At 39.5% G+C, this 21,937-nt stretch overlaps 1 protein-coding gene and 1 pseudogene across 1 annotated transcript in view; one reads left to right on the top strand and one right to left on the bottom strand.

Annotated features, from left to right (window-relative positions):
- Positions 1-253: 253 nt before the first annotated feature.
- Positions 254-3,666, bottom strand: LOC132225955 (lysine--tRNA ligase-like; annotated as a pseudogene).
- Positions 3,667-6,225: 2,559 nt separating this feature from the next.
- Positions 6,226-21,937, top strand: part of UTP20 (UTP20 small subunit processome component) — an 84,538-nt gene continuing 68,826 nt past the window's right edge. The window contains exons 1-12 of the mRNA XM_059681864.1: positions 6,226-6,437; positions 7,593-7,673; positions 11,163-11,229; positions 11,339-11,471; positions 11,912-12,100; positions 13,171-13,252; positions 14,226-14,363; positions 14,796-14,951; positions 16,244-16,390; positions 16,477-16,611; positions 17,767-17,844; positions 19,580-19,758. Coding sequence (XP_059537847.1) covers positions 6,393-6,437; positions 7,593-7,673; positions 11,163-11,229; positions 11,339-11,471; positions 11,912-12,100; positions 13,171-13,252; positions 14,226-14,363; positions 14,796-14,951; positions 16,244-16,390; positions 16,477-16,611; positions 17,767-17,844; positions 19,580-19,758 — 1,430 coding nt within the window. The 5' untranslated portion in view covers positions 6,226-6,392. The remainder of the gene's footprint in view (positions 6,438-7,592; positions 7,674-11,162; positions 11,230-11,338; positions 11,472-11,911; positions 12,101-13,170; positions 13,253-14,225; positions 14,364-14,795; positions 14,952-16,243; positions 16,391-16,476; positions 16,612-17,766; positions 17,845-19,579; positions 19,759-21,937) is intronic.

The following is a 21,937-nucleotide window of genomic DNA, read 5'->3' as shown; positions in this document are numbered from 1 at the left end:
AACTACCTGGCCAGGACCTAAGAAGTAACATTTTAGCTGAGTCTCTAAGGAGGAGGATGATAATAATTACAACAGCAACAGAGAACTTCGATGGGATGCTGACCGTGTAGCAGGCACTGTTTTTAAGTCTTTATAGCACTAACGCATTTAATCCTTACAATATCCCTGTGAAGAGGGTGCTATTGTTATCCTTGATTTAGAAATGACAAAGCTGAACTATTGGAAATGGGTTTTGGTGAATTACTATCAGTCTTCAAAAAGCTGCCACTTGCCTCATGGAGTCATTCAGTTCAGTGGAGGCATTGCATATTTCCTTCCTCATGACAAAAAGCTCAAAGCTTTTTTTTTTCTCTCCCTCTGTCAGACCCTCTTTAGGGCGGTTCCATTTTACAAAAGGGTTCATTATCTGTAGGTGATCATAGATGAATGTAGGATTGATGCATGCCACTTCCAGGAACTCCTCAACAAGCTTAGAAAGGATCCTGGCTGTGGTCCGAGGTGGAGGGCATTCAACAGCTTTCGCCACACAGATATCGTCAGGAATTTTGCAAATTTCTTCAGTTTCAAAGAGGATAGTTTCTGGCAGCTTCACCCCCAAGGCTTCCTCAAGCTCTTCTACCATGCTGCTTTTTTCTGGAAGGGTGGGGTGAAGTCAACAACATAGGCTTGGCCCTCCAGGCCATCTGGATGGTGGGTAACCTTGTAACCATCTGTAATGTGCTTTACCATCCCCGAAATCATCTTCTCCATGATTTCCTTGAGGTCATGATAATCTGCAGAGGCCATGGAGAACTCACAGGTGGTGAACTCAGGATTGTGAGTCAAATCAGTTCCTTCATTCTGGAACTGGTGTCCAATTTTACAAACCCGGTCAGTGCCACCAACCACCAGCATCTTGTGGCAGAGTTCTGGAGCAATTCTCATACATAAGCTCAGGTCCAGCTCATTGTGGTTGGTGCTAAAAGGCTTGGTCACAGCTCCCCCTGGGATGATGTTCATCATGAGGGTTTCAACCTCTAGGAATCTCAACTCATCCAAGAAACTTCTTATATATGTGATGATCTTAGTGGACGATACATTTCTGCCTCACAACGTCATTCAGGATCAATTTCAAGTATCTTTGATGATACCGTGTTTCCTTGTCTTTAAGGCCAAAGTGAAAATGAGGTAACATATGTAAGCAAGGATACAGCACTGTGATTTCATAGGAATCAGAGCTCACCTTTCTTGGTTTACCCAGAATTCCCCTGAACTTCAATTATGTCTCCCCGAAGCAGTGTGTTGATTCTTCTGATTTATAATTCTTGGAATTGGCCATGACTTGCAACTTGACCCCCTCTTCTCAAAGGTCTTAGAAGATGAGCTTCCCCTTGTAAGCTCTTTTGGCCCATGGATCCTATCTAGAAAAAGGACTGCCACCTTTACGGTAATGTCACTCAGGTGGTTCCCAGGCTACAGGTGACTGTATTCTTGGATGAAGTGAATGACTGAGACACCTATATGGAACTTGTGTGAGTATGGGTCTTTCCCATTGGCCTTCAGCTGATGGACTGCTTGGCTGCAGATCTTGTAGTATTGGTTTGAGTTTAGGCTCTCCTCTTTGGCACCCACATCCTTGTCAGTGGTGTGGTTGGTGGCAGCAGCATTGCCCTGGCTTAGTTGTTTCTCCCTGAGCTCCTTCTGCTTGGCTGCCTCCTCTGCTACTTTCTTCTCAACTTTCAGACATCTCTTTAGCTTGTTTTTGCTCACTTTCAGCTCACCGCATTCCCCTCAGGTCCCTGCACCAAAGCCATCTTTCTGGAGGCTCGAACTGAAAGGAATATGGGCTGTTCCTGTGACTTGCTTTGCCCAATAGTATACAGTAAAAGTGGTGGTGTGACTTGTGACAGTTCTGAGCCTAAGCCTTTCACTCTTCCAGGCTCTCCCTTGCCATGAGAAAAACCCAGGCGTGCCTTTGGGATGATGAGAGACCTCATATAACAGACATGTAGCCAAGTCATTCAAGTTAAGGCCATGTTAGATCAGCCAGTCCCCAACCAGTGGTCAGCAGACCACAGATGCTTGAATAAGCCCAGTCAAGATAAGCCAGGGCCCTTCGGGGTCCTTCCAGTTGTAAAATGTAATCATTCATGCGTTTGCATCCGATTCATTACAGGATTTGGCCATTAAAAAATACAAATTAATTTTAAAATTGGACTCCCCATTTATTACACCATGCCACCACTCCCAGATATCTGAAGCAACACTGTTTAGGTAACAACAATATCTTTGTTGTTATTTTTCTTTCCTAACAGTTGGGTAAATAAATGTTTGTGAAGTAGGTGAAAAATAAATTTCTAACTTCAACAACTTCATAGCTAAGTGCTTATGCATTGAAATGAAAACAAGAGAAACTAAATAGCATTTTGGCTCTCACTTTGGCATTTATGATTTGCTAGGTTGGCAAAATGAGCACATCCTGAGTAAAAGAGAGTTAAAAGTGACTAATAAAAAAGAAGGAAGATCAGCCAAGGCTAACCCGGAAGAGCAGAATCACCAAAATGAGCACATCCTGAGTAAAAGAGAGTTAAGAGTGACTAATTAAAAAAGAAGGAAGATCAGCCAAGGCTAACCCAGAAGAGCAGAACCAACCACAGACTTGTTGGACACCAATGTGGCTTTTTTTCCATGCAGCTTTACTGTGGCATTAGATAATGGATACAGTTTAGCTTTCAGGCATAGCAGGTTTTAGACCTGTATGAAGCAGAACAATTTATTAATCAGGAAAATTGATCTAGGTTGCAAGCAACAGAAATCTGACTGAGATTTGCTTAAACACACAAGGGAATTTTTTGGCTTATGTTATTGCAAAGTCCAAGGCTAGGCACAGCTAGATCTAGATGCCCCAAATTTGTCATTAGGAACCTAATTCTCTCCATCACTTGGTTCTACTCTTGCCTGTCTTTGAGTCATTCTCATGCAAATACTCTCATGGGGCAAGATGGCCACCAGTAGCCTCCAGCTTATACTCCATCGTATTAGTTATTAAGTGGAAGAGAATGTCTGTTTTTCAATAGTTCAAGTAAAAGTCCTAGGGACAACTTTCATTAGACTGACCAGGGTCACACACCTGTCCTTGACCAACCATTTGGTTTTTTTTCAGGGGGATACATGGGACCTGGGCCAGGATCATGCATGCAACCCTGGAGATAGGGGATGGATGGGTTAGTACTGAAACCACATCAACTAAGACTAAATAAGGAGGGGATTTCCTAAAGGAAAATCGAAATACTGCAACTGAAAGAATGGGGAATAGATGTCTTCTATACTCCTCAGCATTACTAATGAAATTGTTTTTTTAAAAGAGAGTGATGACTGAGCATTGTTTTTCTGCAGAAGTCAGTTCACTCCTCCCTGTAAACACTTTCCAACATTGATGCCAAAGTAGCTATTGTTATGCACAAGGCTTCTTCCACCCTGCCCAGGTGAATAGTCTAAAAATAAAATTTTGATCACATCACTCTATCACATAAGTAGATAATAAGATCTAGTGGCCATACACATGACAGGGCTTATGACAGTCTAAGAGCAATAGGTGTCTGAACTTAATCTCAAAGACTCTTTGAAGTGTGCTTATGAGCTACCTGAATCATAAAATTGTTTCCATGTCCTAACTGGAGGTAGCATAGTGCGGTGGCTATGAGCACAGATTCTGGATACAGACTGCCTATGTCTGGGTTCCAGCTCTGACTGCTTTCTGAGACTATGTGACTTTGAGCAAGTTAATTAGTCTCTCTGTGCCTCAGTTTTCCCATCAGTAAATGGGGATCATAGAATTTACTTTATCAGAAGAGTAAATGAGTCATTATATGCAAAGCACTTGGAATATTATCTGGTATGTAGTCACAGCTACAAAGTGTAAGCTATTAGTCATCTGGGAAAATGCATGTGGCAACAATTCCTTTCAATGTGGAATAAAAAGCCTGACACCGGCAATTAAAGATACATGACCTTGATAAGTCACTTGCTGTCTCTGGGGTTATTTTACTTCTTCAGCTATAATATGACGGAAATTATATCTACTCCGCTTACCTCACAAGGCTGCCACAGAATCAGAGATGATGGATGCTGAAGTCTTTGAAAACCTCCAAGTCCTTTATAAATAAAAGGCCTTGTTAATATGAATTATCTTCATCCAGATGATCTGATTAATGTGCAATCAGGGCAGTGTTTCATCCTACGCTGTTTTGCGCAAGGAATCATTAGGAAAGAAAACCTGCCGCTGACATAAAATAATACATTCCCCAGCCAAACCCAGTTCAAAAGCCTTTGGGACTGTGCTGGGATTTGAAATATTCTCCACCATCTTTTGTACCTAGCGTGAATAAAGTTGATTGTAATAGAAAAGTTATTAAACTGGGGGTGAGGACACCTGAATTCTAGCTCCCAGTTCTGCTGTTCATTTACTGTCATCTCACATGAGTCATTTCATTTCTCTGAGCTTCCCTAGTCTATAAAATGATGAATGCTTATAACACTGTGACTGCACAGCTTTTGTGACAAAGATATTCCTGGGCGTTGGGGTTCTGGTGACTTCTTGGTGGACTATCACCTTCCTGGCCACTGCTAATTGTTGGAGCACTCCAGGGTTAAACTTGGGTCTTCTCTTCTTCATCCTCCTTTTTATCACTTTCTCCCTAAATGATCTCCTCCAGTTCCATGGCTTTAAGTATGTCAAACTTTCAGTAAAAGTGCATGTAAGATATTTAATACACACCTTCAGCCCTGACCTCTACAGTGAGCTGTAAGGAGAGATGTTTTCAATTGTCTACTTAACATCACTCCTTAGCTATCTAAGATGTAAGCACCTCAGACTAAATATTTCCAAACAGAATTATTATTATTAATATTCCTATTGTTTGTGTTGTTCAGCTCATAGAACAATGCATGGCCATAGTAGACTCTCAAAAAATATTCCAATGAATCAGTGAAAAAATATATATACAGTATTCACACACAACTGTTTGTACAATTATGTTTAACAACATGATATTAGAGTGACGGGGAAAACACCAAAATGTTAATGGCTGTGCATGAAATCATAAGTTTTTTTTTTAATTTAAAATTTCTATTTTTCACTTCTTGGTAGAGTATCACCTTCCTGGCCACTGCTGATTGTTCATCATAGGAAATTACATCTACCCTGCTTACCTCACATGGCTGCCACAGGATCAGAGATGATGGATGCTAAAGTCTTTAAAAACCTCCAAGTCAAGAATATCAAACTTTAGGGAATGATTAACCAGGGAACTTATATGCAGATATGCAGAGCCCCTGGACACAGACAATAGTATGATGAAGGCCTCGGCGAAGAGGTACAGGGATGAAAGGGTCCGTGGGAGAAAAAGAGAGGGACGTCTGTAATACTCTCAACAATAAAGATAAATTTAACAACAACAAAAAAAGGAATATCAGACTTAGGAGCTGAGCGACCTCTGCAAGACTGCACTTACCTTCCTTTCTTCATATGCCAAAGGGGCTTAAAAATAGGTACCTCATTTATATTCATGCAGCATTCACAGTGCTTGAGGAACTGAGCGAAGAAATAAAATGGAGTCACTATAGTGAAGCTGCTACATTGCGAAAATCAAGTAGTTGGAGAAAGGGGGAAAGGCTGTGTCAATGCCTGCATATACCAGAGACCTCGGATAACCCTCTGATTACCCCGCTGAGAGATTCAGGAAAGAATGGACACAGATCCAGACCAGGGGTCACCACAGGTGTATCATCTTGCATCAATCCAGAGGCTAAGGATGCAGGACTGATCCTTCTCAAGAATACAATTTAAACTATAAGAACCTCCAGCTTTTCTTTCCTTTTTCAGAATACTCTGGGTTTTGCCTAGCTGTATTTTCTGTTTGCAAACCCTGGGAACCTTGACTACATCTTTACCACGTATTTCTAGACAAAGGTTCCTGATTCGCTCTTTCCTGTGACATTATGAGCGTGAAGAACTTCGCAGGGTGCAGGATACATACTAAGCGGTGGTGAGTGTGAGCTGATAATGTTATACACGGTTGCTTTTTTAATAAAAATACACATTTTCCTTATAGACCTTTACTAAAAGGAGTAAAAAGAACTCCACCGACCTACCCACCAGCCGGCGCCTCCCCCTCCCCGGCTCCCGCGAGGCTGCGCCTGCTCCGTCCCTTCCTTCCGCCCACGTGACCCTCCCAGGCTCCTCCCCGTTTCCAACATGGCGGCGCCCAGGCGCGCCGGTCGCACGTGAGAAAGAGTTTGGACACCTGGTGATCCGAGAGCGCAAGTGTGTCACCGAGTTTCCCCTCGTTCCCTTCTGTTGCATCCCTCCGACCTTTCCCCGGGCCCTCGTGGGCCGCCGCCGCCCCGCCGCCATGAAGCCAAAGCCCGTTTCCCACAAGACGGAGAACACACACCGGGTGAGCGAGGGGCCGGGGCCGCTGGAATCCCAGCGTGGAGTTGGTCCTGAGCGGGATCCGGGGGCCGCAGGGTTCTGGGCCTCGCCGGAGTCACTTGCCCGGAGGCTCCAGCGAAAGAGGGGGGCTCTCCCCGTGTAGTAAACATGGGGCGGAGAAAGACGTCTGGCAGCTAATTTCGCCCGCGGTTTGTGGGGTCCGGGGAGTGCTTGGGGATCCCCTTCCGCCGGAGTTAAACTCACTCTGACAGGCGAATTCCTTAGGTCCTCAACCTGTGGGTCGAGACCCCTTTGGGGGTCCAACGACCCTTTCACAGGGGTCGCCTAAGACCATCGGAAAACACGTATATAATTACACATTGTATTTGTGATTCATCACTATGCTTTAATTGTGTTCAATTTGTAACAATGAAAATACATCCTGCATATCCGGTACTTACATGACGATGCATAACAGTAGCAAAATTACAGTTATGAAGTAGCAACGAAAATGATTTTATGGTTGGGGGTCACCACAACATGAGGATCTGTATTAAAGGGTCGCGGCATTAGGAAGGTTGAGAACCACTGCCTTAGGAGCTGTTCTCCTTTGCTGTTTTATCTTTAAAAGGCCAAAGTAGGGGGCGGGCCAGTGGGAGACTCTGAGTGATTTCCAGCCAATGGCTGCTACCCCACTTCCTCTGTCCCCTGAGAGTTCCTTTATTATGGTACATCCTAGGTTGATATTATGCTTAAAAACACGGTTATTGCAACCACCTAGCCGGGTACCTGTGAAAACTCACAGTAGATCTAACAAGGCCACATCGCCAGCTTTCACCTAGGTCCACCACAACCTGGCATGGGAATTTTATTTGAAATGACATAACTGACAGAACTTATGCAAATATATTCATAGACCTATTACCTTTGTATAGCATCGCAGTGCATTTGTTTAAGGCTCTGTGTCTTTCCGTGTGTTTTTACACTTTTGATTCATCAGTGATAATCTACTTTTAGTTTCAAAACTCCATTATGCAGTTTTGTGATTGACGGAAAATACAAGTCTGAGATTGCAAGTGTGAAGGGTACCATTATATGTAATGATAGTTCCCGAGTAGGCTTATCTTGATAAGTGTTAAATGATGGTGTATCTTAAATATGCTCCCTCGCTCCCTTGCAGTTTCTAACATTTGCTGAACGATTGGGGAATGTGAATATCGATATTATTCACCGGATTGACAGAACTGCGAGCTACGATGAGGTAAGAGAATGTTATACGAACCAGTCCTCTAATTATTCGTAGTGAATTTTCAGTCTCTCCTCTTAGAAGTAGATTGTTTTTCAAGCCATTCCTTTATGAACATGAAATGCATTAGACCTAATACAATAGCCATGCATGGCAAATTAGATTTAAATTAAATTTAAAATTTAAATGCTCAGTAGTCATATGTGGGTAGTTGCTACCTTATTGGACAAGTGCAGAAATGAAACATTTCCATCATTGCAGAAAGTTCTATTGGGTGATGCTGTGTTAGACAACTGACTTGATACTCAGGTGGCTTCTGTGATCCCGGCCTCTCCCTGTCCCACATGTATTCCAAGCACTGTTGCAGATTCATATTCTGAAACTACAATTTTAAAGAAATTATGAGCAAGTCACTTTCCTGGGGCTTAGTGTCCCCTTTTATTAAAAGGCACTAGGACTACATAATTACTTTCTACTTCCAGCCATGCTGTAACTCAGTCACACCTCTCAAAAAAATCTTGTTTTTTGTTGGCATCAAGTAATTAATTCTCTGCTAGGCTTTTTAAGATCCAGTATAACATGCTTTCAGCTTAGGAATTCGATCTCAGTTCTTAACTGTTCATCACTTGGCTGTAGTTGGACTCTGCTCACTCTCTCTTTGAATGCCTTGTCTCCAATGTATGAATTCAGTGTGTTAAATGATGTTCTCTAGGTAAGCACATAATGCTTGGGGAACTCACAGTTAAGGGAGCCTAACCTAAATTATTTGGGGTTGAAGGGTGGCGTGTAAAAAATGATAAAGTAGCCTGGCTGGTGTGACTCGGCGGTTGAGCATCATCCTATGAACCAGGAGGTCATGGTTTGATTCCTGGTCAGGGCGCATGTCTGGGTTGCAAGCTAGACCCCCAGTGTGGGGTGTGCAGGAGGCAGCCAATTAGTTATTCTCGCTCATCATTGATGTTTCTCTTGCTCTCTCCCTCTCCCTTCCTCTCTGAAATCAATAAAAATAAATTTAAAAAAGTTTTAAAAAGATAAAGTAATTAAAGCGATACCTGAATTTAGTCTTGTTGTTTGTATAGATTTTGGCTTGGCAAAGAGGACAGGAAAGGCTGTCTAGGCTGAGGGAGAAGCCTGTATAAAGGAACAGAGCCAGAAAATGTATGTCGCATTCAGAAAACTATGAAGCAGTTCATTGTGGTTATCATTGTATGTAGGTTGTGTGCGTGTACGTGTGTGTGTGTGTGTGTGTTGATGGTGACTGGAATGGGGGAAAGGAGAACCTGGTGAGAGAGTCAAGAATCATAAAGGGCTTCATATGGCAAGCTAAGTTTAGATTTTATCCTGAAGCTATGGGAATTCTAGGATTGTAAGTTAGGGGAGTGAGTGACATGATGAGGTTGATAAGGCTTAAGCTTTAGATCTCTCTGGCTTTAGTGTGGAGGAAAAAGTAGGGCTGGAGTCAGGGTAACTAGTTGTGAGGATTTGGTAGTTACCTAAGTAAGAAATGATTATGGTAGTAGCAGTCAAATGCAGAGAAGGGAAGGATTCCAGAGATATTAAATAAGTCGGATCAATAGGGCTTGTGACCTGCTGGATATCCAGGGAGGAAGGGAATGGAAGTTTTTTGGTTTCAACAACTAGATGGTTGAGGATATTATTCATCAAGATAGATTTGTAGGAAGAAGAGCATGGGTTGGTTTTGTTTTGGGCTGATTAAGTTTGATATACCTGTGACCATCCAAATGATGGTGTCCAAAAGACATTTGGATGTATGGATCTGGTGACTTCAGAGGTGAATTACTGACTTAACATTCAACATATGGTTTTTAGTTTAAGTCACAGGAGAGGTTGAAAGTACTAAAGGGTTGAATGTTAAGTTGGTGGAGAAGAGAGCCTAGAATAGGATCCTGGGCTGGATGGGCTTAATGGCCTCAATCAAGTGTCTGGCCGTTGACTGGGACTTGTTGGTCTAGGTTGTCCTCACAGCCTCTTGCTCTCCAATAAGCTAGACTAGGCTTCTTTTCTTAACGGCAGAACCTTTCCAAGAGAGCAAAAGCAGAAACTACGAAGCCCCTTAACCTAGCTCTGGCAGTCACAGGATCATTTCCATTGCATGTTATTGGTCAAGCAAGTCATGAGGCCAGGCAAGATTCAGGGGGCGAGGAAATAGACTCTGTCTCTTGGGGTAGGGCCTGCAAGTCACATTGCAAAGGGACAGGGACACAGTCTGTCACCAATGGTTGACATGTGCCAGTCACAGTGCCAGGCTAGGAATGCCTTCTACCTTAAGGTTTTAAACTATTTAAATGTATTTCCCTTCTGCCTTAAGAGACATTGAACAGTATATAATTAGATTCTCTTTCTTCCTCTCTAGTCTCCGTAACTATTGATTTTATTTCATTTTTATTTCTTTAAACATTTCAGTCTCTCAGAAGTAGATTTACCTTTTTTTTTTGACATGTGGAGGATTTAGCATGCTGTTTGTGTATGTGCTTATGTATTTGTCCTCTCTGTCTCTGTCTCTCTCTCTCTCTCTCTCTCTCTCTATATATATATATATATATATACACACATACATGTATATGTACATATATATACACATGCATATACACGTATATGGTAATAATTTATTGGTCTTACCTTTCAAAATACAAAGTAATATATACTATGTTAAAAAGCTAAATAAAGTGATGAAGTTAGACTATTGTATTATCTCAGCCCTCCACCCCTATTGCTGAGGAAACTGATATTGGCAGTTTGGTGTATGTGTATTCTTCCATTCTTTTCTCTCATAAAATATGTGCGAATGTTTATAGAGGTCTTTTTTAAAAAGAAAAATTGGATCCTACTGTACACTTGGCTGTGGAACTTTTATCACTTTGGGGGGTATATCATCAACCTCCTTCTTGGTTACTATGGTATAGATCATTTTAATTGCCACATAATATATCTTAGTATGTATAGACCACAAGTTATTCCAACCATTTTCCTATGTTGGATATTTAGGCTGTTTTATGTTCTCTCCCCCACTACAATAAAGCTAAATAAACATCTATATGCTTGTATCTTTGCAAGTTTTATAAGAAATATTTCCAAAGGGGGACTTACTGGGTCAAAGGCTATACCTGGTTTTCATTTTAATAAGAAATGCCAGATTACTTCCCCTTAAGGTTAAAGAACTGTGAAGAGTCAGTAGATTTTTATGGGCCTAAAAGTGTAAAAAATAATAGAAAAAAAAGTTTTTCCCTTAGTATGACTGTTTTATAGATTTTAGAGAATTATATGCTACAACTAAATTAAGCATCTCTCCTTACTGTACTATTGTATAGTACACTTGAATGCTTTTCAAGTATGTTAGCTAATGCCCTTTTTTAAGAAGTGAAAGTTTAATGCTTGACTGTCGTCATCATTGTCTTAAGATATTACTCTATCACTATTGTTATTTACTTTGATTATGGTTTGTCTTTGAAATAAATAATTAATGGGTTGCTTTCATCTTGACAGGAGGTTGAAACCTACTTTTTTGAAGGTTTACTGAAATGGAGAGAATTGAACCTTACGGAACACTTTGGTATTTTCTACTTTGTTTCTATTTTAATACCTGTCGTTTGCATTTTATATGTTCAAAACAACTAAATCATGGTGTGATAGGAAAACAGAACTTCTTTTTTTTCATCCAGGGAAATTTTACAAAGAAGTTATTGACAAATGTCAATCATTCAATCAGCTGGTCTATCATCAAAACGAGATAGTTCAGAGTTTGAAGACTCACCTGCAAATCAAGAACAGTTTTGCTTATCAACCCCTTTTGGAGTAAGTAGCATGTTGAGAGAAAGCTCATGGATATTTGTCTGAACTTTATGAATGGTTGTGTTTATAGCTACATATGACTTAGATCTGATGTTTAAAAATAAAAGATTACCTTTTCTGTTAGTCTGAATACTAGTGCATTGCCATAAAGCTGAATCTTAGGCATATATTTTTTTGCTTTTGTTTCATACTTTTCAGAGAGCCCCATTTTTCTTTGATACAATAGGAATGGTTGACCATAATTTGTGATGAAATGTACCTTCTTGCATTTTGCTGAATTCTTGAAATATGAAAAACTTTATACCTCTCTTGAGATTTGATTCGGAAAGTTTAATTAATCCTGTCATCATAGGCGATCAACTATCATTTATGAAATAGACTTGCAGTATTTGTTTTTTGGTCTGTATGTCTCACAAATGTTACTTTTCTTGTTGTTAATCCAGTTTGGTTGTACAGCTGGCACGAGATCTGCAGACAGACTTCTATCCACATTTTCGGGATTTTTTTCTGACTGTCACCTCAATCCTGGAGACTCAGGACACTGAGTTGTTAGAATGGGCTTTCACCTCGCTGTCGTATCTGTACAAGTACCTGTGGAGGCTCATGGTGAAGGACATGCCCAATATATACAGGTGACCCTTTTCTCTCTAACAGGGGGTTTATCTTTTGTCTTTCTTTTCTTTTTCTTTTTTGCTTTTAATTTGTATTTTATTGACAATTCAGTGCCATTGGGTAAGTTAATAAAGTTATGCAAGCATCACCACAATACAGTTTAAGAACATTTCCATCATCTCCAAAAGATTACTCATGCCTGTTTGCAGTCAGTCCTTCTCCCCATCTGCATTAGTTCTGTGAGCAAAAGCAATGTATGCATATTCAGTGTTCAAGATTGCCTCTGTGAAAACAGCTGTGTGCTTGAGGATATTAATACTCCCTACGCCAGTGATGGCGAACCTTTTGAGCTCGGCGTGTCAGCATTTTGAAAAACCCTAACTTAACTCTGGTGCCGTGTCACATATAGAAATTTTTTGATATTTGCAACCATAGTGAAACAAAGACTTACATTTTTGATACTTATTTTACATATTTAAATGCCATTTAACAAAGAAAAATCAACCAAAAAAGTTCGCGCGTCACCTCTGACACGCGTGTCATAGGTTCACCATCACTGCCCTACGCTATAGAGTTGTGCTGAGTAAAGTAACAGAGGAAGTGCCTACATGAATGTAAGCTAGAGTCCAAACTCTTCTGCTTGGTGTTCATAGCCACCTGTTTACTGGGTAGCTTTATCTGCAACTGCCTGCCCGGACTGGTAGACGCCTCCTTGTTATCTCTTGACCATGATCATTTCTGTGAACTCTGTCTTTAATCTTGCTTTTATCTCTAGTGATATGCACTTTGGTATTCACCTGAATTCTTCTTGTTTAGGGCTTACTACAACTTTCAACTTTTCATGGAGTCCTGTCTATAAGTCCAGTACCACCAATCCTTGCTTCTTAATTTCTCTGACCGTCAGTCTTCTGTTCCAGCATGTGGGTGGGTGTCTTGGTAATCAAAGGAGATTTTCAACTTTTTGTTTTATGCCTGCTACAGATTCCTTTCATATCTAGTTCAGTGTTAGTTGGATATATAGTTGACATTTATCTTATCTTTATTAAAATTATAATTATTAAACATGTTTTTTTCCCCCTCTCATTTATAGAATGTATAGTACACTCCTGGCTCATAAAAAACTACATATAAGAAATTTTGCTGCTGAAAGCTTTACTTTTTTGATGAGAAAGGTTAGTCTGATATTTTATGTTTATTGCTCATTAATTCTCAAGAACCTGATGAACAAAAGCCTGATATCTTTTATAATGTAGTTATTATGGAATAATTATATGTGTATATATGTTTATATATGTGTGTATATATTTGTCTATCTATGTAAACATATACACACACAGACACATTGCATAAGTATTTTGAGTTTATATCACCATATGTTTAGTCTTCTCACTAATGTGAAATAATTTGGGTCATTCTTTTGTTTTTATTTAGGTTTTTGCTAGTTTTCACTCTCCGTCTGTGTGTGTGTGTGTGTATCTATGTGTGTTTAAAAGTGCCACCTAATTCAAGCGAGTAAATACATGAACAGTGAAATTAACAGGAATTTTTATAATGATTTACTGGAAGAAACTGATTGTATAGTGGCTGTTGTATTGGTTTCCATAGAACATTTTAGAGGGTTTTGTAATAAAACAAAAACATTGATATTAAATGTCTCTTATACACATAAAATATATTCTATAAAAGACAGAATGTCCCTTATGTAGTTTTTCTTGGTACATCCCTTATACTGATGAATTACTCTTGTGTGATGTTATAAGTGTTAGTAAAATATTATAATAGTTTGAGATGATTACAAGGGTCTTTTCCTAGAATTTTGTCCTAATTACAGTGGGGCCTTGACTTACGAGTTTAATTCGTTCCGTGACGGAGCTCATAACTCAAATTACTTGTATGTCAAATCTCGTATCTCAACTAGCGGTGGGGTATCGGAAACTGGCTCGTAACCCGAACTTTAGCTCGCAACTCAAAGCAAAAAATCGGCCAAGAGACGGCTCGTATCTCGAAAAACTCGTTAGTCGGGACACTTGTAAGTCAAGGCCCCACTGTATATTTAAATATAAATATGTAGAATAATGAGTAAAATTTCTTCATTTGGATGTTTGTGTTTTAAATACAATTTTCCATTTACATTTTGTGTTTTAGGTTTCTGATAAAAACTCACTTTTCAATTTAATGTTTCTTGATCTTGATGAACATCCGGAAAAGGTAGAAGGAGTTGGACAGTTGCTCTTTGAAATGTGCAAAGGAGTGAGAAATATGTTTCACTCCTGTACAGGAAAGGTAAATAGCTGGGGGGAAACTTTCAGTCTCTGTTGGAAAGGAAACAGAAAAGATTTACTGAAATGATGGACAGAAGACTGCGAGAATAAATAACGGTGAATGGGGAGCATTAAGGCTTTGATAGCCGTGTTTGCCTAATGTAGGCTCTGGATCAGTAGGTATTTTTACTTACAAGAGCATTGCTCTCTTCTTCATCCTGAATCCTAGTAACATCAATTGATTAATGAGCAAAAGCAGGTGGGTGGGGGCAGCTGGATGATGAAATTCCCATCCTAGTTAGAAAATTCCTTTTAAGACAGTTAACCCTCAAATATCCTTGATTCCTAGATTCAATTTTAAGGTGACTAATATAATCAGAGTGGGAAATCACAGTGTAATATTTAAAAAATGAAGGTTTGCACGTTTATTTTAATGACTCTTGAATTCCCACAGGCAGTGAAGCTAATTTTGCAAAAGCTAGGACCAGTTACTGAAACAGAAACTCAACTGCCATGGATTTTAGTTGGAGAAGCACTAAAAAACATGGCCAAATCCACCGCTTTCTACATCTACAAGGAACATTTTGGTATATTTTTTGAATGTTTGCAAGTGAGTTCTAATTTTTCAGGATTTGTATGTAATAAGGAGTCCAAGAGTTGATTGTTCTTGCTCATTTAGCAGACCACTCCTGGTGACTGTTTTTTATAGGTTGCCCTTATACTTTTATACACTTACTAGAGGCCTGGTGCATGAAAATGCATGTGCTGGTGGGGATGGTCCCTCAGCCCAGCCTGTCCCCTCTCACAGTCCAGGAGCCCTCAGGGGCGGCAGATGACCCCGTGATCAGGGGAAGGCACCCCCCATCACACCTCTGCTGCTGCCACTGCCGACAGTGCAAGCCTCGGCCGGCCCTGGTTACCTGAGCCTCAGGTGGCTGGGCAGCCGCCATCCGAGGCTTGCCTGCCCCTCGGGCCAGCCCTGGGCAGCTGGGGGGCTGAGGGGACTGGGGAACTCTGGAGGCAGGCGCTTTGCCGTGCACCTGCCGGCCTGGCAGGGCTGAGGGGACTGGGCACCACCATCTTGTGGCTGTGCGCGCCTCCATCTTTGAGGGTGTGGCAGTCAATTAGCATATTCCCTCCTATTGGCTGTGGGCACTGCCATATTTGTGATGATGTGGGGGTCAATTAGCATATTCCCTCTTTATTAGATAGGATTGGAATTTTCCTTCCTTTAACCTCCTATACGATTTTTATTTTATTTGATACTTTGAGGTGCAGTAGGGCATAGTGATAAGAAAGCAGGCTTTGCATCCAGACTGCCTGTATTTGAATCTTGGCCTTGTCGCTTATTGTTAGTACTAGAGGCCCAATGCATGAATTTGTGCACAGGTGGGGTCTGGCTGGCCTGCCCCGATCAGGCCAGTCAGCCCGGCCTGGGTGGGGGAGGGGACAGCCTGGGGGGGAGTGTAGGGGATGTGGGAGGTTGGCCATCTGGCCCTGCCCCCTGGTCAAACTCACAGTCGAACTCCTGATTGAGGGGACAATTTGCATATTAGCCTTTTATTATATAGGGTAACCTGGGAAAGTTATTTAAGTCTCTATTCCCCCATCTTTTCATCTGGTAAGTAGGGTAATAATTTTTTCTTCATGGTTGCCATGTGGATTGTGAGGAGATACTTATAAGGAGCTTAACAACCATGTACTCAGAAATGTTAGCTGTTATTTTCTTTAGTGACTCCCAGTAAGTGTGTCCTTTTTTTTTCTCTCAGAGCAAAAGTAAGTGAAATCTTTGAATGCTTCACACAATATTTTTATTATTTGGTTAACAGATCAGTTGGATATTTTATAGTTATTTTCTTTGTTAAATATTCTCTCTTTTAAATTAAATTTTTTTGTTTGCAGGAGTCACTCCTGGATCTACATACAAAAGTAACCCAAACTAACTGTGGTGAAAGCTCTGAACAGATTAAAAGGTTGTTAGAAACATATCTGATACTTGTAAAACATGGGAATGGATCAAAGATAACCAAGCCTATTGATGTTTGTAAAGTGAGTTCTCAACTTAATTTGCTTAGAGTTTGTTTATCATTAAAAGCTGATTGCTAAGTACACATTGTTTTTTCTTTTACTTATAGGTATTGTCTCAAACATTACAAATAGCCCATCTCTCCACATCTTGCCGGGAGACCCTCTTGGATGTCATTTCTGCTCTGATCCTTGGCGAAAATGTTGCCTTGCCAGAGACCCTCATCAAAGAAACTATAGAAAAAGTAATTTACTTCAGCTTAATTGAGTGATTAATATGTTTATCATTGCACAAGCCTCCTGGGGAGTATAATTGAATCATGGCAAAGGCTCTGCCTTCTGGGAATTTATAATCTTAATAATCTTTGAATTACATGCTATAATAAGGAAAACACAGTGTGATAAAAGCTAAATCTGTTCAGCAAATGTTCACCAAATGTATATAGCCTACACTGCGCTGGGTATGGAGTAGATTTCACAGTGGACGCTATGGTGCCTATGATTTTCGATAGGGAATGGTGCTCTGAGAGTTAGTCATTACAGTTTGTCAAACTAATCTATTGATGTCATATAGAAACATAATGGTTAGTTTTGTCTGGGGTTGAGGGACGGAGGTGGCTTTTCAAAGGACTTGTATTTGGGATAGTCCTTGAAGGTTAATAACAGTCTGCCAGTCAGAGGAGGGGTTGAAAACTCTAGGAGAGGAAACAGCACAGCTGTGTTAAAAAAAAATTATGCCGTTGAGGCACATGGACACATGAGGAAGGGTGATGTGCATCAAGTCAGCAAGGCTCTGCTTGGCTTTGAAAAGTTAGGTTGGATGTTATCCTGCAAGTGTTGGAGGTCACCTGGAAAAACTAAGCAGGGAAATGATTTGATGAAATTTGCATTTGAGTCAGTTTAGAAGATGGATTGGAGGGAAGTGGGATTGAAAATAGAGCAGTTAGGTTCTTCCTAGCTTCATGTAGTGCATAGAAAGTATAGCGGAAAGTTTAAATTGTGCTGCTGGCTCCTATGTAATTCTCCATAGCTGGAGAGAATCGAGCAGCTCTGGCAGAGCCCTGTGTCATCACTAGAAACACAAAGCCCTTCACGTCTGTGTAAGTTCCCGTGGAGAAGGCTTAGCAGGGGACAGATTGCTCCAGCTGCTTTCCCGCAGGGGCCTCAGTGCCTGCCTGTGCCTCCCACTGGGTGTGTCCCTCTCGCAACCGCAGACTCGGCAGGCAAGTTCTTTTCACCTCGAGTGACGGTATTAACTTGTATTGAGCATCCCACTACTTTCTGCTTGCAAGTGGAGGACCTTGAAGGCTTTGGAAGTTTTTGTTTCTTTGTTTTTTCCAGGAATGGGGAAAGTACTCCCTGTGTACTTACATTACAATTTTTTTATTTGTGGTTCACAGACTTTTGAGAGCCAATTTGAAAGACGTTTAATTTTGGACTTTTCTGAAGTCATGTTTGCTATGAAGCAATTTGAGCAGGTGAGGAAGATACTATGTTACCATTTGTTGTGTTTTTAATCTGTTATAGTAAAATAAATGTAAAATCCTGTGATTTTTATTTCCTTTTTTTTTAAAAGGAACAGAGTATGTATTGGATGTTTGTATTCATATATATGTATATAAATTTTTTAAGCGATTATATTCTAATTTCAGGTCACAGTGAAGTTTTATTCCATATGCTAAGGCATTTAAATTGTCTTTATTTTTTTAATTACAGTTGACATTCAATATTATATTAGTTTCAGGAACCAACTTGTTTTTAAATAATCCTTTTGGGAGTTATAAAACCATATGGTAAAATTGGGGGGGGGGGAAACAGTTTTGGAGACTTTAATGTGAATTTGAAGCATAGAAAATAGTTTCTCAAACATTTTGCATGGTAGGGTTGTTGTGAATTTGATTTCATTGCTACACAATAGATCCTGATGGAATGAAGTCGAAATCTTTCTTATCAAATCCTAAGTTTATTTTATCCCTTTCCTCTCACTCCCATCAAACATTTGCCACTCCTTGAATACTTCATGGGAACCTATCTCTGTATCTGTTCTCTCATTTTCCCTTTAGTCTTTAATAATAGATATTATCCTTTGTCTCAAAGAAAAAAAGTCTGTGTACACATATCAGCTCTGTTCCTTCCTGCCCAGTGAGGGGCCTTTATCTGCCTTTTAAAATTTTAATTTTGTTTTAGTAACTTCATCTTTTCCTTCTTCCCTGTTCCCTTTTGCCTTTTTTAAAAAAATATTATCTTTATCAGAGTACTCTATGGTGTTTTAAAATTTAAAGTCAAACAGGGCTAAACAGTCACTTGTTTTCCACTCCCATCTTACTCAGGAGGAGCAAACCATCTAATGACTTTAGGTGTGTTTTTTCTGGTGTTTACTTTATATTTTTAAATCATCTGAATTTGCTGTTTTCCTCTATGCATTAGTTTTAGCCCTCATCTATAGACTTCCTCCTATGGTAGATGAATTATGGTTCTTTTACTCCTCTCATCTTGATATATCACAAATTTTGGCTGAGTTCATATTCACCATATATTTGACTCTTATTTTAAAAGGAGTATTTTATAATTATATTCCTTTCTTGTATACCTTGACATTTTTCCTGAAATTGCTTCATTCTTTAAAAACTGGAAATCGTTTTCTTTGAATAGCTGGTCAGTGAGTCTGTTTTCCAACAGCATTGTAGAATACCTTTCACATGACACACGGTCAGATAGTCTAGCAGCTCAACCTTTTCTGGAGACATTCCTCCTGGAGCAATTCTAGTCTGACTGTGTTGCTTTCTCAGCCTACTGCACAGATGTCAGACAAGAACCACCCTTTTCTTTTCTCTTGTTTCCTAGATCACACATTTTTCTTGTGTTATAGTTTACTTTCTTATTTTGATGAACATTCTTCAGAGGTTCCTTCAGAGGTTAACGGAAGTAAAATTTTGAGATTTAGTACATCAGAAGATGTCTTTATTCTCTCCTCACACTGTATTGCTAGTAGGCTAGGTACAGAATTCAAGATTGTCATTTTCCCTCGGCTTTTCAGGCATCACTTCATTGTCTTCTGGTTCTTATTGTTCCTGTGGAGAGTTCTGATGCCATCATGAGTCCTGATTCTTGGTTATGATATTTTTTTTCTCTGTAGAAGTGTTAGACTCTTCTTTTCCTTAGGTGTTCTGAAATTTGTATGTTAATAGTGTGATTTTTCTTTCTTATTTTTAGCTTTTTCTACCCAGCTTTCTCTTATATATTGAGAATTGCTTCTTGATTGATGACACTGCAGTCAAAGATGAAGCACTGGCCATTTTGGCCAAGCTTATTCTGAACAAAGCTCCACCACCCACTGCTGGCTCGATGGCAATTGAGAGGTACCCTCTGGTTTTCTCACCACAGACAGTGGAGTAAGTTCTACGTCTTTATTCCCTGTATTTCTGGTAAAAATAATGCATTAACAGTACCATTAAAAAATGAAGTTCTATATGTATTAACTGAAAAGATGTCCATGATATGTTGTGATGAGGAAAAGCAAGAATATATGTGAAATACTCATTTTGCAAAGCTAAAACAAAAAGTGTATGTAAGCATAGGAAAATACATGGAAGATACAACAATGTCAGGAGGATAGTAAGTGAAAGAAAGATGTGACTGTAAAATTTTTTAACCTGTTTTAAAATACATTCATATACAGTTGCAAGAAATATTTCAGAGAGGTTCCATATACTCTTCACCCAGTTTTTCCCAATGGTAATATCTTATATAAGTTTACTGTAATATCACAACTAGAAGATTGACATTGGTACAATGCACAATTCCATTTTTGTAATGTTTGAGACCTACAGCTAGGCAAAGTTCTTAGACTTGACATCAAAGACTTGACCTTGCACCCACCTTACTCAGAGTTACCAGTTTTACATGCACTTATCTCTACATGCGTGTGTAAATGGATATAAGTTCTGTGTAGTTTTACCACATGTGTAGTTGTAACCACCACCAGGGTCAAGATAACAGAGCTGTTCCATCACTACACTGATCTTTGTGCTACCTCCTAATAGCCACACTCACCCTTCTCCCACTCCATCTCTACCCGCTGGGAACCACTAATCTAGCCTCCATTTTTGTAATTTTGTCATTTTAAAAATATTATATAAATGAAATTTTGAGATTGGCTATTTTCACTCAACACATTTCCCTTGAAACCCATCCAAGTTGTATCAGTAATTCATTCCTTTTTATTTCAAATGTCATTTCACATTCTTATTGCTGAGTAGTATTGTTTAATCATTCACTTATTGAAAGATGTTTAGGTCATGTCTAGCTTTTGGCTATTTTGAATAAAGCTGTTGTGAACATTCCTGTACATACTTTTTGTTTCTCTGAGATAAATGCCCAAAAGTGAATTTGGGTTATGTGGTATGTGCATATTTGGTTTTATAAGAATCGGCCACATGGTTGTCCAGAAAGGCTGTGCCACTACCTGTTCCCCACGCAGTGAGTGGCCCAGCCTCTCTGCATCCTCATTAGCACTGCATGGTGTCACTGTTCTTTATTTTTACCAGCGTTAATATGATATAGTGATGTCTCATTGCAGTTTTAATTTGCAGTTTCCTAATGGCTGATGATGTTGAACATCTTTTCATGTGAATATTTGTCATCCACATGGTCTCCATAGTGAAATATCTTTTCCTTTTCTTGACCCATTTTCTAACTCTATTGTTTCTTTACTGCTAGTTTTGAGAGTGCTGCATATTTTTTAGATACAAGTCCTTTCATCAGTTATGTGGTTTGCAAATATTATCTCCCAATCTATAGCTTGCCTTCCTTTGCTTAAAGATTTTTCAAAGAGCAAAGTTCTAAATTTTGATGAGTTCCAGTTTATCAACTTTTCCTTTTATGGAAAATGTTTTTGATGTCAGCTCTAAGAACTCCTTGCCTAGCTGTAGTTTCCAAATATTTTCTCCTATTTTTCTAAAAAGTTTTATAGTTTTATGTTTTACATTTAAGTCCATGATCCATTTTGAGTTAATTTTTATATAAGGTAGGAGGTTTTGGTCAAATTTCTTTTTTTGCCTACAGCTGTCCATTGCTCTGACAACATTTGTTGAAAAAGCTTTTCTTCTTCATAGTACTGCTTTTGCACTTTTGTCAAAAATCAGTTGGGTGTAAATGTGTGGGTCAATTTCTGCGTTCTCTGTTCTGTCCCATTGTCCTATGTGTCTATTCTAGGCTAATACCACACTGTCTTGTTACTATAGCTCTAAAATAAGACTTAATATCATGAAAAAATATTCTTCTTTATGCTTTTTCAAAGTTGTTTCAGCTATTCCTGTTCCTTTGCCTTTCTATAGAACTTTTAGAAGAAAGTTGTCAATGTTTACAAAAAAAAAGAAAAGAAAAACCCTTCTGGGATTTTGTTTGGAATTGCATTAAATCTATAGATCAGTTTGGGGAGAACTGACATCATAGGGATACACAAACTGTTAACTTTGCTTACATTACGTACGAGGCTGGCAAGAGGAAGAAAGAGGTGATTTAGCACTTAGATCATATACCTTTGCATTGTTAAAGGCCGTGGATTACTTT

This window comes from Myotis daubentonii, chromosome 2 (genome assembly GCF_963259705.1).
Source record: "Myotis daubentonii chromosome 2, mMyoDau2.1, whole genome shotgun sequence".
NCBI classification, from domain to species: domain Eukaryota; kingdom Metazoa; phylum Chordata; class Mammalia; order Chiroptera; family Vespertilionidae; genus Myotis; species Myotis daubentonii.
The sequence above is the reverse complement of the archived record's forward strand: the minus strand, read 5'-3'. Positions and strand labels throughout refer to the sequence as shown.